The 19057-nt window shown below is 42.5% G+C and overlaps 1 protein-coding gene across 2 annotated transcripts in view; it reads right to left on the bottom strand.

Annotated features, from left to right (window-relative positions):
* Positions 1-17961, bottom strand: part of Vps35 (Vacuolar protein sorting 35) — a 47240-nt gene extending 29279 nt beyond the window's left edge. For both annotated transcript variants that reach the window (XM_077646627.1, XM_077646628.1), the window contains exons 1-8: positions 17758-17961; positions 17155-17353; positions 16920-17043; positions 13762-13947; positions 8292-8348; positions 7956-8172; positions 6083-6276; positions 2053-2149 (exon numbers count right to left, since the gene is read on the bottom strand). In XM_077646627.1, the coding sequence (XP_077502753.1) occupies positions 2053-2149; positions 6083-6276; positions 7956-8172; positions 8292-8348; positions 13762-13947; positions 16920-17043; positions 17155-17353; positions 17758-17760 (1077 nt within the window). In that variant the 5' untranslated portion in view covers positions 17761-17961. The remainder of the gene's footprint in view (positions 1-2052; positions 2150-6082; positions 6277-7955; positions 8173-8291; positions 8349-13761; positions 13948-16919; positions 17044-17154; positions 17354-17757) is intronic.
* Between the last annotated feature and the right edge of the window lie 1096 nt (positions 17962-19057).

Genomic DNA, 19057 nt, shown 5'->3' with positions numbered 1-19057 from the left:
TTCGCCTCCATCGAAATTCGACCGCCGCGGCAGGGATCGAACCCGCTTCTTTCGGATCAGCAGCTAAGCACCATAACCACTGAGCCACCGCGGCGGCTTACAGCTGTGAGATGATCGTTCACTGCTTAATGCTGAACATTAAGGCCACTGTCCTCAGTAAAAACTGAATGCCTGTTCTGCACAGAGATACTGAATTCCTCTATTTTCCCTCTTACAGCTAACTCGTTGATGGGCTTCTCCGTCACTCGTTTATTCTGTTCCCTCTTCAAGTCTAGGCTAATTTGAGACCTTACCATCCTGTGGTCGCCACAATGCACCTTTCCAAGGACCTCCACTCTAGGGTGAGCGCACAGTATGAAGTCTTTCATTTTCAGTCTCACTATGGCAGCTCTTCTATGTCCACTTCCTGTTCTCCTGTTTGCGGAAGGAGGTCTTCACGGTCCGTTAAATATTTCTCTCTGTGAGCTCAATTAATAGCTCCCCCTGTTATTCCTAGAGCCTCTGCCATAGTCTAGTCCTACAGCCCCTGCCATAGGCATGATGCCTTCACGCAGGCCGACTGTGCAGCATGCAAAGTAAGTGATGCTTCGCATTGTTGTATCTCAACAGCACTTGCCTTGCTGCTTTGATGTTTCAATGGTGCTTTCCATCCTTGTCGATATATGTGTGAAAGGGATGAGCCAGCCATGGCCGGTTAAGTATTCACCTGACCAAGCATAGCTACCACAATTCTCTAGCAGTTATGTAATTTTCTGTCTCAGCGAAGCTCTGTTACTGATAAAAATTACACCTGGAATCCTGAGGAGCTGATCTTTTAAGCTAGGTATACTTAACGTTGTTCTTTTGTGTCCCTTTAAATGTGGCAAGTGGAGCTTAAAATTGCAAGTACATGCACATGGGCTATGAGAGAGACGCCTTAGTGGAGGGCTTAGGATTAATGTCGACTGGGGTTGACTGGGGTTGACTGGGGTTGTTTATCGTGCCTATTCATAGCATAGCACGAGGATGTTTATGCATTTTGCTTCCATTAAAACACGGTGGCCGTGGACAGGATTCAATCCCTCATCACTGGGCTTATCAACTAAATGCTATAGCGGCTGAACCACCAGGCCCCTTTAAATAGCAATGTGTAAATGCCTGATGTTTCAAATAACCTGAAAATAAAACGCCGTTCACTATTAAACTTAAGGAATCTTGCACCTCTCACATGAGACAAATTGCTCTACACAGAGTCGATTGCCAGCATGCATAGTACTGCTAGGCCTTCGTCTATTTGCATGCTATTATGTACACCATCTGACCCAAACTAGCGGTGGCCTAGTGGTTGAGCATCTGCCTCGCATGCGGGAGGTGCGGGTTCGATCCCATGTGCCGCCGGGTACCCACCGGTGATACAATAGACACAAGCTTCCCCTGCCCTGGTGCTCGGCATAAACAGGGTGAAATGTTAGGGAAATGGGTCTTTAACCCCACCCTGAGGAAGCGAAAATACCTTGTGTCATGGCGCTCTTTGGCCATTCACTATCATCATTTCATGTACAGTAGCTAGAAAAGATTTTTTTCTGATCACCATGAGCAGCTGCAGATTTTTTGGCACAGCTGCTCTAATCATGGATCAGAAGCCAAGCACAGCACTATCCGACATGCCATTTAATCGAGCATGATGACTAATTTCAGACTACGTACAAACATGCTCGTGAAAAAACTGAATGTACAAGAGTGCTCTTATCGTAGTCATATTTCCGATTGCCATACCAACAGCACACACAGGAACGAAGCTGCTCCACCAGCTCAGACGATCTGCCATCACAGCAGATGGTAGCACAGCTGGCAGGGCCACTGCACGCATGTGCTCCCATGTTTTATCAAATTTTAAGACCTTTTTCTTCAAAAGGCTAACTAAAAAGCCACACTTTGAAATATTGCAGTTTTGCAGCTGGCAGCCTATGGAAAAACAAATGTACAGCCCCGAAAAGACACCACCTGTTCTGGCAGCATGAAAATAATGAAATGGTATATCTTTAGCTTAACAGATGCATAAAAACCACTGACCTGTATCACTTGTGCTATTTGGTCAGAAAAGATGTCAAATAATTTAATGTCACTTGGAATGCCTGGTCCATCTTCTTTCATTGCATAAGCTGCTAACCTAGGGTCGGTGGCAAGAAAAGGCAAATAACTCTTACAAACGAGGCCACCTGGAGGCCCCCAGATGCAAATCCAATCAGCATAGGAATAGTTTCACCCCATAGCCTTTGATTTCACAGATTAAGAGGCAATGAATGCATCTTGGCAGATAGGAGATGGGATGCTAAGTACACTGTGCTTTTGTACAAATGCCAAAACTATCTCCATAACAAAGATTAGCTGGAAGGCTGTTACTTCAGCAATCAACAAAAACGTATATCGCCTTTTGTGTTTGATAAAATATGTATCAGGCATGCCTCTAACAGTCCAATGTGTTCAAGAGCTTTGGTGCATGCACTGCACCATGAGATACCACTGGTGTGCTGTTGACAATGTATGTTATGATGTTAATAGCCTGAATTATGGGGGTTTAATGTTCGAAAGAGACTCGGGCTATGAGGGACACCTGGGGTTCTTTAACGTGCACTGACACCGCACAGTACATGGGCCTCTAGAATTTCGGCTCCATCGAAATTCAACCGCCATATACAGGACCGAGCCCGCGTCTTTCGGGTCAGCAGCGGAGCGCCATAACCACTGAGCTACCGCGTCGGTTGTAATGTACATAATCCATAGTGCCCACTAGTGCATGAAAAATTGTAGACAAGAATTGTGTCAGTGTAGCCATTAAAAGCATGCCTGCCTTAAAACTGGAGAATACCTTTTGAGGCACACCTTTAACCACCACTACTGTCATTAAGTTAAGGAGTAATGAAATTTTATTATACAATAAATTTTGGAACACCTATCTCCTGCATACAAAATTCTCCTGTTTTATAGCGAGTCTACAGTAATAAAACTCATTTATGAGGAAATATCGTATTTACCCGAATGTAACACAACCACGATTGTAACATAAGGGTTGATTTGGAGGGCAAGAAAGAGGGAATTAAAAAAAATGCATGCAAATAAGACGTGGGGAATGGCGGTAGCCATTATACAGAAAGCTGGGTGGTAAATCACGTGCCCCTTCATTTTGAGGAGCCAGAGCATATATCAGATAAGACTGATACAAAGATAAGCAAGAAGTCCTGCTGTGCTTATCTTATTGAATGCGTGCTTTAGAGGCCTTGTAAAAATGAAAATTTTCCCAATCGCTCAGCCACGTGGCAAGTCATGCCCCTTGAACATCGATGACCATTTTCAGCAGCATTTAAACGAACCTCCCTCTTAAATGCAGAGTCATCGACAAATTGCACAGCAACTCGAGAGTTTGATATCGCTGAAAATCCCAGTCACCTCAGTTAAATATTTGTGGCTCAGTGCTTCAGTTGGTCTACCAATATGACATCCAAACTTTTTTTGTATTGTTTTTTATTTACAGAATTTTAAGGCAGACCTGCATGATGCGTCAACCAATATGGGAGCAAATGCAGGACAGTGGGCCTTTGTCACAGCATAGCATTTCATTATAATGCGAGGGGTGACTTTTCACTTCTATTTTCAGTTGAAAAGGTTGGGTTACATTAATGTGAATACGGTACTTCATCACACCACTTCAACTTTGCCCAGAAAGATGAGGGCAATTTTTTAGGCAAGGATGAGGCCAACACCATAAAAGAAGCACCAAAGAACTACCAACAAAGCAATAGCTAATGACTGCTGTAATTGGTCTGCGAAAGCTACTCGCATTTGAACTGTTTTACCTTCAGCCATGTGTTACCCAACAAAGCAGGCTCCTGGGCTGGAACACTGCACTCTCAGTCACCAGGTAAACTATTTATTCGCTGTCTCTCTAGCTCTAAATAATGTTGTGGAAGCTACGGGGTGAGCAAAGGTGCTGAACAGCGTGCAGAAATGTGAAGTTTCATGCATTTCATCTATGTGGACTGCATTCATCACAAGCTTACAAAGCTTGAGCATGAACAAACGAAGTTAGAGAAATGAGGGGCTCATAAGGATATGCATACAAAGAAGCCAAAAGTCACTGAAACCAATGGAATTATATTTTTCTTATGGTGGCCTTGATTAAAGTGGGAATGACATAACCATTTTAGATGGTCCAATGCTTAGGGGAATCCCCCAAGGTGGAGGTGGAGCAGATTTGTAATAAGGGAGTAATTACTCATTAGCAACCACCCAAGTACAGCCATGAAGCTACAAAGGAAAGCTATGCAGCTTCCAGAAAAACTTCATAGTAGAAGAAAAATTCATCCTACAGCCTCACTGGAGCAGTCGCTTCACCAACTGAGTTAACCGGGATGCCTAGCATATGGTAGGGCAAGAACAAATTGATTAACAACTCAAAGCAGGAACGGCGTTGGTCCAAAGTTTGGGGAATCGCCCAAGATGGAGTACACTTCTGATAAGGGCGTAATTACTCATAAGCATCCACCCAAGCGGAGGCCTTAAGGCTAAAAAGAAAAGCTATAAAACTTCCAGAAAACTTACTAAGAGTTACAAAGAGTGACTGCTCCAGTGAGGCACTGGTCCCGGGTTCAAACCTCCGACAGTCTCTGTGGAAGTTGTATAGCTTTTCTTTGTATCCTTATGGCTGCGCTTGGGTGCATGCTAATGAGTGATTTGATTTATGGGGGTTTAATGTCCAAAAGCGACTAAGGCTATGGAGACGGCATAGTGAAGGGCTCTGGAAATTTAAGACACCTGGGGTTCTTTATTGTGCACTGACATTGCACAATACACGGGCCTCTAGCATTTCGCCTCCATCGAAATGAGATTGCCGCAGCTAGGATCAAACCCGTGCCTTTCGGGTCAGCAGCGCAGCACCATAACTACCGAGCCACCGTGGTGGCTCAGTAGTTGATGGAAAGACAATCGCATGCCACACGTGGGAACCTAACCCACGACCTCCACAAACGATCTGTAGTCTTCATTTTCAGTATTTTCTTTCTATGAAGTTACCTCCTACCTAAAATGATTATGCAATCACTTTTCCAATACAACCAACACCAAAATAAATTAACATTTCCCTATGTTTTCCTTGGCTTTAATGACAGTTGGCTTCTTTCATCAGCTTGAACATGGCGAGGCAAATGCATCTTTTCACGCAAGCGTAACATGATTAACTTCGTCACAAATATACTAAAAGTTTACAATGCCAGCTACATGCTGCTCATGTGAAATGACTGGATACAGGCATGGACAGTCACATCATTAAATGCCGCATTCGTTTTCCACCAGCATCATTCCACCAACTTGTCCAGATTATTTCTTTGCTACACTTAATTTCTAACACAGTGGGCTCTTCTTTTTGCAACAACTTTCAGCGCTTGTGGTGTCTTTTTTCTCTTCTGTGTCCCTTAGTTTGCGCTGTTTGTCATCATGATCACCCTACACATTCATTTCCCAGGTATGATGCCATTCATATCTTTGGATGCACTGCATGAACATTTTGAGGCAGCACACGCACACTGCGAGAGGTAGAGCTAGGCAAACACACAACCAGCACAATACATTCACATCAATACTGTATCTTAAAACTCGCACACCTTTTCAACAACACCCACTGCAGTGAAGAGAGACTATTCGATCAACTTGCTGATTGTCAAAACGAAACCATAGCGCACAAAACGGAAACAGGACGAAAGACATGAGGGCGCAGAAGTGCTGGACAATTTTCATTTCAGTTTGGCTTCTAGAAGAATGCTTTACTGTACTTTAAATGCTGCAGTCTGTGTACTACCTAATGATACATAGGAAAGATATGTTTCCTGGCCATGAAAACATATATTTCCTGTATCCACAATATCTATAACACATAGCTCACAAGCAAGGTGCCTTGGCGACTCCTACCTGCAGTGGGCACTTTCTGCACAGCTGCACAGGTATGTCTTGCCCCTTTTCGGGCACGAAACAAGCTTTGCTACCAGACCAGCTTATCCAGAACAAATAGAAACAAAACATTACAGCTAAGACAGATTAGAATGGCAATCACCTGTCAATAAGAGAGATGATGATGTTTTTGACATTCACTTGTGGCCTAAGTTCTGCACAGGCCTTGAGAAAACAGCTCAGTGTTTGCAAGTGAAATTCATCTGGAAAGACTTGGATGATACATTCCATGAGGTACTCCTGGGCTATGGCATCCCTGCAGCTTACTACCTGTTCCAGTATACCCGGCAGGACCACCTGGTCAAAGTAAAAATATAACACCATGTAACCTTGGGCAAAATGGCATACACACAAGGTGCTTCATGCAATTTAAGCTACACAACTCCATTCAACAAGAATGAAACAAGCATAGTGTCAACAGTTCTTCTGAGACAAGTAGGCCCATTCTCGCTGTGCAACTGATGAGCAAATTACTTTATACTGCCGCGCATAAGTTGACACCAAATAGAAGACTACCTCAGACTAAACTACCTTAACCTACCTTAGACCCCCCCACAAATAGATCGCCTCTGTATATAAGTCGACGCTCCAATATCAGATGGTCATTTATGTAGAACAAAAAGAAAGATAACTTATATGCGTCAATATATGATAAATGTTATACAGTAAAAACTTGTTAATTCGGAAACCTGGATAATTTCAACTATTGACTTGGTACCGGCCAATGCTCATGGCGTCGCATGCTTTATGGCACTGGACGCTTGCTAATTCGGACGCTACGGGTCTCGCACCGGTTAATGCGAATGGGCTCCCAAAGGAGGCTGCATCTAGGTATGACCGGCGCAGCAAGACATCGAAATAGCCCCACTCAAAACCCGAGTTCCACACTGCAGAGTAGCCCACGCACCTCTGATGTGCAGGCATGATGACGAACGAATGGCCCCATCTTCGATACCAGTCAGACCGTTTTAGTTTCGCTTTTGCTGAGCTTCATGCCCGCCCACAGCAAGGGCGCATTGACCAGCCAGCATCAGCCTGCCAACCTAACTCAGTTGAGCACCGTTTCGGGCACATTGCTGTTGTTTTCTTTCATTTTGCTCATTCACCCCCTCCACAATGATATAACTGAGAAATAGTCATCGTTTTTTAGATAAATTCACAAATTTCTTGCTGTTAAGCCTAACTATGTATGGCATACATTGTTGTCATAGCAACTACACCAGGCAAAGTACTCCTCCATCTTTGAGCTGGAATTTATATTTTGTAGCAATAGCTACATTACGGTAGCAATTCGAGCCTTCAGCGCGGCGACGCGCCACCCTGTGGCTGCACCGCCACGCTGTCACGTGGTGCGGAGCAGCTGCCGACGACGCGGCGCCGGGACTGATCGTGTGGTTCGTCACGTGGTTGGTCACGTGACCAAGTTCCTCTCGGCCAGCTGTAGCTATCGCGTCACTCCAGGTTTAACCAGAGCTAAACCACTGCCAATTTTTTAGTTGATTCTATTGATTTACTTAAAAAAAAAAAAGAACAAAGCCTTTGAATCCATCCATTAATGCCAGTAATAATAAGAAAAGTTTCTTTGGCACATAGTTGAGAAGCTTTGACTTGCTGTCACTAGATGACACTACAGTATGTTGCGCATCTTACACGCTACGCTAGCCACTCAACTAAAACTGTCGTTGCCAGAAACAAAAACCCCGATGCACAACGAGCTTCAGTCTGATGCATCAGCCTGGATTAGGAGATGCAAGCTTTTTGATTTTTCCTGCAAGTCTGCACACTAAGGGGCAACTTCTAGTGTTTGAAAAGTAACTAAGTGGAAAGCCTCAACGTTTCACTCATACTGTTTGTCACTACACCTTTCCTGTTCTACAGGACAAAAGCAGCCCCGACAAAATTAAGTGCTGCTCAAAACTGCTTTTTAAATTTTCATGCGTCTGCTTTTGAAGAGCGTGAGCATGAAGACAACCCACCTTTTTGTAGCGATCCATGTCAACAGCATCAAGCTGAGACAGGCGCACCAAATTGGTTCCAACCAACAGACGTAGCTCCTGACGCTCTTTTTCCCGACGGTCTCTGTCACGAGAGTGGCCTTGATGTTGCATTCGCACCCACAACTTATTCATTTCACCGAAATTCAGCAGAACGAAGTCCACAGAATCTTTCACTGTTCCACTCACTTCACTTTCTCTAAAAAAAAAAAAGGATTGCAAGATAGCCACATGAATTACACGTACCATAAAAGTATTCACTAAAATGACTCCCTCAAAGTAACATGCTAAGTCTACAAGCTTTGACTAAAAGATTACCTTGAATACATCAGCAGTTCAACTTTTCCTCCATCAGCATTTAGGTTTGCGTCATTCCTAGAAAACAAAAAAGTGCCATCAAAAGGAGTAACATATATATATTCATACCACAGAAATTTATATAAGTTAAAAACATGCTAAAGTGAAACTATAAGTGAAAGAAGGAAAGACACTCTTTCAAAACGCTCAAACTTTAGTACAGCCTTTGTCTTCAATACAGTTACTATCACCTGACAAACAGTTACTATGACCTGAAAAACAAGCAATGCTCAGTCTAATCACGAGATATACAGTCAACTCAATTATCTCGAACGGGACCGAAAATATGTCTCTGTTAAGGCCTGACCACAAGGCAGCGTTTTTTCGGCATCACAGCAGTGTCTAAGGTGCTGGTGTTGCCAGAAGTGAAATTCCAACGCTTGAAGCGAGGTGACCTAGGGAGACGCAGATGTCTGGCGAGGCCAGATCTCCGTGTCAGCGCCGGAAATAACTAGTATGTGGGGACTGGTGGGGACCAATGACTAGCCACGCATTGGCAGCGACTTCCGGATTAATCCACACCTCTGCGGTAACCGCCATAGGCACAGCCTGTTTCTGAGAAAGCAGCAACGCCCCTTCTGTCCCCGTGCTACTGTCCCCCTGTCCCCTTGCAGTAGATTCCCGACGCCGCCAAATAGGACAATTAGCTACGGACAGTGGATAATTGAGGGGCTTTACCCACGACCTCTCCCCACCCCTATCTGGAGACACCAGTTCATATGCCCTCATGTGTTTCATCGCCCTCTACTGCGGGTGCTGAACAACAACGCTGGTAGACAAGACGCTGACGCGACGCCGAAGAAAAATACCTTGTGGTCGGGCCTTTATGTGTAGTTCAAACTAGGGGGAGCCTTTTTGTCTATCCAATAAACTGGATATTTCAATTAAGCGAGTTTTAATTAGATATTCCAATGCACTACCACGATCAAAATTTTATGGGATGGCAGTATGCGGTAAATAATCTATTTCAGCACAGTCATGTAATCAAGTCGCCTGAAACATACCAAGGTATGAGGGGACATGCATGCTCAGATCACTGGTAACAGTACCACTTGACTAGGTTGAGAGGCAGAGCTAAGATAAACTTTTTTTTTTCCGAGAACACATCCTGTAAACTTCTGTGCTAGCATATACATAATTTATTTAACAAGCAGCTACTGCAATTAAATAACCATAGTACTAAATTACTCTCAAAACAGTGCAATGGTTTTCAAATAGCATAAAATTTTTTTCATACAGGGCGTGTCAAACAGGAATTTGTTAGTGCACCTCCTCCCCCAAGCAAAAAAAATATGGACCAGCTTTATTTTTTAAAAGGCTGCAGTCAATTGTCATTAACATTCACAGTGCAAGCCAAAAGAGCGCACACTTCTGAAAGGCTATTGCTAATATCTGCAGGTTCAGCATAGCAACAAGTGGTAATTAATAGGCTTACTTCAAATAATTTTTCAAATTGAGGTTGTTCTTTTACCCTGTGTGTTGTGTTGTGTTTTATGGCACATAGGCAACTGAGGCCATCATGTGCCAAGAACAAGGTATAGGAAAAGTCTTTTGTTGAATATTACAGAAATGTTAGAATCATCCCTGCTCTAGAGGCCCTCAAACATTAATATTACCCAGTGAACACATACACAAATTTTAGAAATGGCTACAAGTAAAAGCTTTAAAGTGGGCCGGGTAACCTCAGTAGCCTTCCTTGGCTGCGCAAGGATATCGAGGCTCCCGACCAATTCAAAATAAAAGCCTCAGCTTTCTTCTCAGGCATGAGAAAGTGGCTGAGGTGTACTAAAATTCAAACAAACCAGTGGGTAAAAAATTTAGAGTCTCTTGAGAAATCCCGTTTCATTAAGAAAGCTAAGAACGCATGATATATCAACAATTGCATCATTTCCTAAAAGCAGTGCAGGATGAAAAGGAATGCATTTATTATAAAATTCAGTAAAATACGTTTTTCTTAGTTCTTCCTGTTCCACACAAGAGAATAAAATGTGGTTAACCATGAGTTCACCTCCGCATTCTTGGCAAGCAAGTTTGTCTTGTTTTGTTAGTAGGAAGTTGTGCGTAAGGTGCGTGCGGCCTATTCGGAGACGGCATAAGATCACTTCCTTGAAACGTTCTTGGTGCACACGTGACTTAAATTCACCTAAAACTGGTTTTACCAAGTGTAGTTTATTATTTACCTCATTGTTCCAAGCCATGGCAATAGTTAGAGAATGTAGTCTTCTAAAGAGGTTTCTACAGTGGCAGAGTATGCCTGTGCAAATTTAACAACTGTAGTTATGCACAATTTCAAAGCAAATTAAGTAATGAAAGATAAAAAAATTGATTTTCACTGTGCAAAAAGCTCCATAGTATTTCACAGAGTTTTGAACAGACTGCGAGAGTGAAAACACCAGCTGGCCAGGACCACTGGCTGAAACAGGGGAAAAGTGCAAAATGTAGGTGAACTTTGTGCACTTCCTTTGTGGGGCACTATCAAAAGAGACACCCACGTAAGATGCCATATTTATGTCCCCTCCTGTCCTTCAAACAAAACATCAGTGAACTGAAGAAAATCTCTTGAGCAATTTTGCTAGTTACATCTGATGAGCTAAACACAAAGAAAGAATAAGCAGCATCATGTGAACACAAGTCATGTCACAAACAGCAACTATACTAGTAATTATTAGAAAATTTACAACAGTGCATTTATCTTAATTTCGAAACTTCCATGCCCAAATGATCATTGAATTCCCCAATTGAAACACTCGATCCAAATTCCTTTTAAAAAATTGCGTCTTTATGAATTGCCCTGTACCACAGAATAGAAGTAAAAATAAGATGGGTTCATTCATGCACTAGGGTATTCACTGCCAATTTCCATCTCAGTTATAATAGAACCAGCTAAGAGAAGCCCGCAGCATGTACCCCAACCGATTTAACGGATACAACACGAAGCCACCACTCTTAGTTCTCCGAATTTTTGCGTGGTTACCAGAAGACAAAAAAAATTGCATTGTTCCACTGGCTCTGGTGAACCATGCACAGCCCTTCAATTCTCATGTCATTCTTAATCCCACTATTGTCATGGCATGGAAAACACTAAGCATTACGATGCAAAATACTGATGAGACATGAGACTGCCAATCTAAAGCAACTTGCTAAGCAAGCCACAATCAGCAACCCACAAATTTGTGCAGAAATAGCACCCACCTATTAATAATCCACACATGCCACGGACTTTTTTACTGCTATATTAAATGCTAATGTGGTTACTAAACTGCATATATGTCATGACCATCCAATTTTATTCCTTTTACTATTACTCTACTAGCTCCCAAAGGCAACGCATAACCAGATTGCTCAAAGCAAACCAACACAAGATCTTTAAACCATTAAAAAACTATAGACACCAAATTTTTGGTTGCATGTCTTCTTTGCAATGATGCATAAGACATTACATAGACCACCAAGTGAATTTGCCTGCAACCACTAAATAATTTATAACTTAATTTTTCCCTCATACACTTTTTGTTTTGGTTTAAATAGCCCAGTAATAGCTGCGATGTCAAATTTTAGTATAGGTCACAAGAGGCATAAGAAAATTGCAATATAATCTCTGCTTGTCCGATTGTTATCTGACCCCTGAGACTAATTGGCTTAAGCGTCACAGTAAATTTAAATGACGCAGCAGTTATATAGCAGTTTTCTTACAAGTCACTTTGATGTCACAGCTACTACTGGGCTGTTGAAACTGAAACCAAAACTGCACAAGAGAAAAAAACTGAACACCAAATTATTCGCTGGTCACAGGTGAATACCACATGTATCCATGTATACTTATTACGTATCATTTCAAAAGAAAGAAAAACATGATATGTACCAAAATGTGTTATCTGTACTCTTTGATACAGCAGCGGGCAATGGTGCATCTATGTACAATAATTTTACACGCTGAATATTAACAAACTATCAAGCAAATCATTCAGTGCGCTTTTATCTTTTGCTAATGGGCCTCCTTGGCGTTCTGCATGTGCGGGTGCACATTTCGACAAGACCCATCTTGGCGGGAAGAAACCATTTGAAAAATTGTCTAGCTTTTCAGCCTTTCCCATCAGTCTACTGACTCATAATAGTTCTTGAAGCAATTTTCAATTCTAATCCAAGTTGTCTTATAAGTCGAAAAGACTGAGGTACAGCTACATACACAATGTGAAGTATTTTTATGAAGCCATTGTTACAAATGTGTACCTCTTTTTTTCTATACAAAACTAGTGATCGAAATGGCTTGAAAGTGATGTCTTTCAACTCCTCGAAACACATTCTGAGTGCAGTTTTACCATTTTTATGCATGCGAGAGATGCAAAGAGCTTGTGCCTTAAGGATTAAGACTAACACAAATACACTCTCAAAAGAATAGTGTAGCAGTAGAAACAACTAAACGGTGCTCATAGAGTCAAGCTATATGCTAGAGACCTAGACATGAAAGTAACAGATTAAACAATGGCCAAGACATATGAAACAACTTTTTCTATAGATTGTAACTGTCTACTGATACCTGTAGCAGACCCATGCTATGATGCACATTTTCTACAAATTGAGCTAGAGGACTATATGGTGCTAGTAAACAGCTCTTGAAAAGTCCAACTCACAGGCTCTATGCATTCAAATATTATTCAGGATATATTTGGAAATATGAGAAGTACATACAGAAAATACACAGAAGGCTAAAAGAACCAAACCTTGGGCGGATTAGATACCTTATTTCAACGCTTTTTTTTTCTGCATGAATACAACAGTAATGAGAAGCGAGCAGCTGTGGATAAATATCTTAACACTTCACTTGCATGCTTCTTATAGAACTACTATAGAACAGAACACTTTTATTAAGGCGAACGTATTTAATGGCTCATACTCGCGGTCACGACCCTGTCCGTCCGTCTGTCCGTTGCACTTTTCAGCAACATCCAGCAATTCGATAAGAAAGAAATCTTTGTGCACGACGGGATTCGAAACACCATCCTTCTGTTCTGCAGCCGAGCATGCTAATGACTATGCTGCTTCCTGCAAACGCATATGTAGCTCTCCCTGTCTAGGACGGAGAGTGTTTGCTGAAAGGCGTTGAATCAGACGGATGCCTCCCAAACGCCCCCCAGTGTTTCCAGCATTTAGGATTCACAAACAATTGTGTACTTAGACAACATCTCAACCACACATCAGTGACACAAGCAGCAAAACCACGCTAAAGGCTTTCGCCTCACCGCACTTTAGGTCAAGAAAGTGGCCCCCTGAATTTTTTAATGTTTCACTCCCATTATGGCTTTCTTGAAGTTATTCAAGCTTCATTTACTTTCATGATTGCAGCACTAATAAAGAACAGAAAGGGAGAAGGCACAGTAGAGAGGAGGACATCTGCCGTGGACAAATTGCGAATGTCACACAAGCGGCTTACAGAGACAAGTCCTCTTCATTGTCAGGGAGAATGTTCCGGGTACACTGCAGCAGATAGTTCCGAAGAAAGAGCCCTCGTAATGGGTGCTGCACCCCACGGCACATCTCCACCAGATCCTTGAGGATGTCCTTTTTAGAGTGCTCATTTGATTTCATGTAAACCAATCCAACAGTGATAAGAAGATACCTAAAAGTAAAGCACATACGTCCAATCCATCATTTTTCAAAACTAGCAAGCAACAAGAATGAGGGAGGACACTGCACTTTAAATCAATACATAAGGCCTGAAAAGTGGAAATAAACTAGAACAGAACATGTTAGCAACATATCTTACCATGACAAAAGCCAAAATGAAGAAAAATCAGCATTTATAGGTTATCTCTCATGTCACCCTGTAATGCTTAGTGTACTGCATGCAACACGGACAGTATTAATGTTGCTTATTCCGATTCCAGCATGCAAAAGGACACCACACAGTGTTTACTGAAAGGAGGCTCGCAGAAAAGCTAACCCCCACAAAAGCTATCTAAAATTCAATAGGTGTACTACTGAAATGAGAAGCGATTGAATTACTCTGAATTAGTTTCATTGTTCTAAGGTCTCCAGATATTACCTAAATTTGCTAGTTAGATTATCTTTTGGATTTCTCCACTCCAGGAGCCGTAACTCGTAGATGCTAACCAATACTTTCATCATCTGGGCATTGTCCTGTTAAAGGACACAGGCCCGTAAGTGGCCACTTCTCAGGGTCTGATAGCACTTCTGGAGCCTTTGCTTAAAAAAGAGCATGTGAGGAACACACTAAACGTATCTGCATTTCTACAAGAAGGTGAAAATATTGACGACAGTCACCTCTGAAGAATGTTAATCGGGCTGTTTTGTGCATTGCCATCATAAAGCTGACCTTTCTCAACAAGGAAAAAGATGGCACAACCAGCCCGAGGTTGTGCAATCCTTCATTCTTACTGGTCAAAGAATACATGGAGCAATTCTTGAAGGTATTCAAGTGTCTGCTTCACCAAAAATGCAATAATAAAAGCCTAATTACATAGAGATGCCAACTTTTTTAATTTTCTCATTGCAGCCGCCTTAAGTATGAAACTGAAGTCTTCAGCTAAGGCAGTTCATTATCCTTTTAACAATAAAACCAGCCTTCAACATTTAGCCACAGCACAATACTGCAAAAAAATATCAGATTAAACAAACTTGCCAACATGATCAAAGCTCAAAATATGCTTTTCCAAGTTTTCTGTCACCTAGCGGCAGCTCTCGAATAGCAGTAATCCCTAACAGGGTTCCTGGTTTGGTTTATGGCGGTTTAACGTCCCAAAGTGACTCGGGCTATGAGGGACACCGTAGTGGAGGGCTCCGGAAATTTCAACCACCTGAGGTCCTTTAACGTGCACTGACATCGCACAGTACACGGGCCTCTAGAATTTCACCTCCATCGAAATTCGTCCACTGCGACCGGGATCGGACACGCGTCTTTCGGGTCAGCAGCCGAGCACCATAACCAAAGAGCCAATGCGGCGGCTTAACAGCCTTCCTGATCAACTAGAAAAAACATTGTGATTCACACATTAGCACAGGCTCCAGACAATCCTAAAGGGGCTCTGAAAGGGGCTCTCAATAAAGTTGTGGCATACCTAGGAAATTAAAGGACGCCGCTTCACAAATATCCTTCACCAAGAATTTTTTTAATGCGTTTTGTGGAAGCCGAGTTACCAGTAGTCAAAATTTGAATTTAAGCGTCTTTGCACCTTTCTCTCTCCTCTAGTCACTTTTTGCCGCTGAAATGTCAGCGCTGCTTTGTGGCTCCACCCACTCGTTCCCTCCGCCAGCTGCTGACGCACACGGAAAAGGGGGGGAGCTTCCGCTTCACTGCTGACATAATGAACGCTGCATGTCGCATTGCGCACTGATTCGGGCGACAGCCCGGCACTGCAGGTTACCGCGAGGCCCGGAAGCACGAATTTTTCAAAATATATCATAAATGATCGGTTTGCTTTTGAGGCCCTGTACGTGACATGAACACTTGGTGGCCTGTACTCTACATAATGCAAGCGTATTATAGCTAGCCTCAAACACCCTTTTCAGGGACCCTTTAAAAAAACCACTTGGTGAGATGCACCAATTACAAGACATCAAGGTGTCAATTAAGCGTAATAGTAAGGGAATGAAGGAACACTTCAAGAAAGCATTTTTTTTTTTAGCTGCATGACGTCTATGTCCAGTTCCCACAAATAGAAAATCGCTTTGAAACTGAAGATCTAGCAAATGAAGGGGGTTGCGAGGCAAAAGGATGGACCCTGCAGTTTTCCTGGTGTCCTGCTCACTGTCTGCATCATTCTCCACTGGTTTCATGCAGATTTTATGTTAAAGCTATAACTTTCAAAAGCACAGGCCCCACGTTTAGGTGAATAATTGCTCTAAAGATATTGCTATCACTAAGTAATTTGCCTACACCTGGAAATACACCGAAATTTTCCCTACTTGGTTTCACATAGAATGTACAGCTTGTATATTACCACAAGCAGCACACTTTCACATCTAAACTTGTGGAGTTAAAAGCCAGCTCCTTTCCCGCATACATTTCTAAGACGGTGAAAAGTGAAGCGTCTTTCAAAAAAAAACAATTTACCAGCTGTCTCAAACAACTCTGCCATAAAGTTAATGAACCCAACTACTCTTTACACAGGTCTAATAATGCAATTTATCAGAAGGTTCAAATGGGAAATCACAACAGGTTCTGATATCAGTAACGGACAATTAGTAATGTCAAGAAAGGAAAGTAAGATTTAGCCACATGCTGGAAGAGCTTGTACATAAGAGGTTTGCTCTTCTACTCATTTACTCTTAAGCAAAGGGGCGGTGAACACCTACAAACAGATGTGCTCCTCACAACTTGAAATACGCAGGGAGTAGCCAAGCATGTATTCTTTTTTGCAGTTAAACACTTCAGTGAGCATGAAGTACCAAGATTGCTAAGCATGCAGCAAGTAAACCTTTAACCTTGTGCTATTTTATCCTCTAGGACCATGAAGCAAACAGCCTGTTTATACACAGCATACATACTGCACATAATATAGACTATGCCTATAGCACTACATCAAAAGAAGTTACAAGAAGCAACTCAGCCACAGCTCAAGTTGAACTTACAGACGGGGAATGATGTTGCCGGCATACTGCACCAGTTCATAGAGATCAGACATCTTGCGGCCTTTTTGAATCTCATCTAGAAGATGAATTTCTAAATGCCTCAGTTCATCAGTGACTGCCATATCTGTATAAAGAGTCAAGGAAACGACTGGAAAAACAAGGATTATGCACAAAAACACTGAAAATTAGCCACATCCGAGTAGAAGGCACCATGAACTACAAAAACAAAGGATACACAATTCGTAGTAGCTTTTTGGACTCAAGAGAGAAGTGCGAAGTTCACCAAGCATGTTAGAAGCATGTTTTAATGCTTCCATAAGCTTTCCTTTATCAAGGCAGCGCTTCATGTGAAATGCTTGGACTTTGACAATGCTGGCAGCATCATCAAGCAGCTTTTCTTGATCTTCTTGGGGTGATGCTTGTGGTGTCTGAGGCTGCAACAAAATTACATACAAGTTTGAACTAACGTAGCTAACTGCGCGGGAACTATGCTGCGAACGATGCGACTTCAGCACTGATCAACATGGTCTGCATGGTTTAAAGTAGGCAATTTCACTCTGAAACATTATTTTAACAAATTGCAGTGTACAATACCAGAATGATACACGTCATGATACACGCGCTCGAGTTTACTGAAGCTCTGACAAGGTCTTTTGATTGCATGCTACATCATATGAGGTCAACGTTTAAACGGGCGAGTGACCGCTTCAAGAGGCCGAATAAAATAGAGAGGCTGACCACAGACAACTACAAGAGAGTGTTCACCTTTTAAATCAGTCAACAGTAGCTCAAAGTATCCTTCTCAATCTTTATGAACGCAAGTTTACCTAGTACGTACCATTTCTGGATGTCTGGAGGCAATGCTTCGGGACAGTAATCAGGCTCTAGATCACTTGCTAATACAGCACTACGCCGTTTACGTAGCCTAAAATTTAACCGGCTTGAATGCTGAGGCTGTACGCCACTGTGAACACGCCAAAAATACTTCGATTGACGCCCACCATGAAGAGCACTCGACGTCGAGCAGTGGTGAGCCACTATTAAGAAGGTACTGAAATTAACAAAGCTGAGGACATCAGTTTTGTCCCCCTGGTGGACGAAGCGTGAACGGCAAAGTCAAAAATCCGGTAGCTTGGTGTGCAGTGGGGGCGTTGGGGGTTGTCTGCTAGAGTCACTCGCTTTGGCATTAATGTAGCAAGAAGAATTACCACTAGCACTTCCGTTTGCACTTGGTGAACAGCAGAGACTATTATATGGAAACGTTTTACCTCTGAAATTGAAAGAGACTGGTAATAAGTACCACGTACTTATCGTTTTTGCGGGTATAAACGCGTTTTTTTTTTAAAGGTGTCATGAAAGGTGGTAAGAGGAAGAACAGGCCGTCGGTGGAGACCAGATCTAACGGCCACCAACTGAACCGCAACCCGGTGGTGTGACGAGTTCCTAGTGATACGTGGCGGCAAGTATTGCTGCATGCGTCCTTCCCTATTCCACGCTGCCCACACAAGCTGTGAAAAGATTCACTTTCTATGTTTCTGCAGAATGCATGACGTCTTAAGCTGCATGTACAGTAGCAGGTGCAAGCATTTGTTATGAAAGGCACATGCACGCGTGTCGAAGTGCCGGTGGCAGACGACGCGCTCCTCCCACGCAACTATATAAGGACCCTGCGCCCCAGTTTTAAAAACGGGATTACGTGAAATGCACACCTTTCTAAATCAGACGGCACGCAAACGAGAAGTGCGTTCCTCAAACCTTTAAAATAGCCACAACTGTGGGATCGGCCCGCGTGTATGCGCAAGCTCGCGCGTACTTTCATATTCGTTATGCTTGCACTGTACGTACCCTCGCCACTCCGGCTAGCGTGACCACAACCAGTTTTTTTTCCATCTCATATCGAATTTGCAGAGTGGCAAAATCAGCTGGCTAACGATCGAACTACAGTCACGCGAAAATTAGGATGCACTATCCCAGGTAGCACCGGTCGAAATTAACATTACAATAACGACATTTTTATTTTGATCAAATTTTATGTTAATGTTCTTAATGTACTTTTTTCTAACCTTTTGTAATGTTACAACTAACGTTAGAATAACCTTATCCTAACATATAATGAAAATTTAAACAACATAAATGTA

Source organism: Amblyomma americanum, chromosome 1 (assembly GCF_052857255.1).
Source record: "Amblyomma americanum isolate KBUSLIRL-KWMA chromosome 1, ASM5285725v1, whole genome shotgun sequence".
NCBI lineage: Eukaryota > Metazoa > Arthropoda > Arachnida > Ixodida > Ixodidae > Amblyomma > Amblyomma americanum.
The sequence above is the reverse complement of the archived record's forward strand: the minus strand, read 5'-3'. Positions and strand labels throughout refer to the sequence as shown.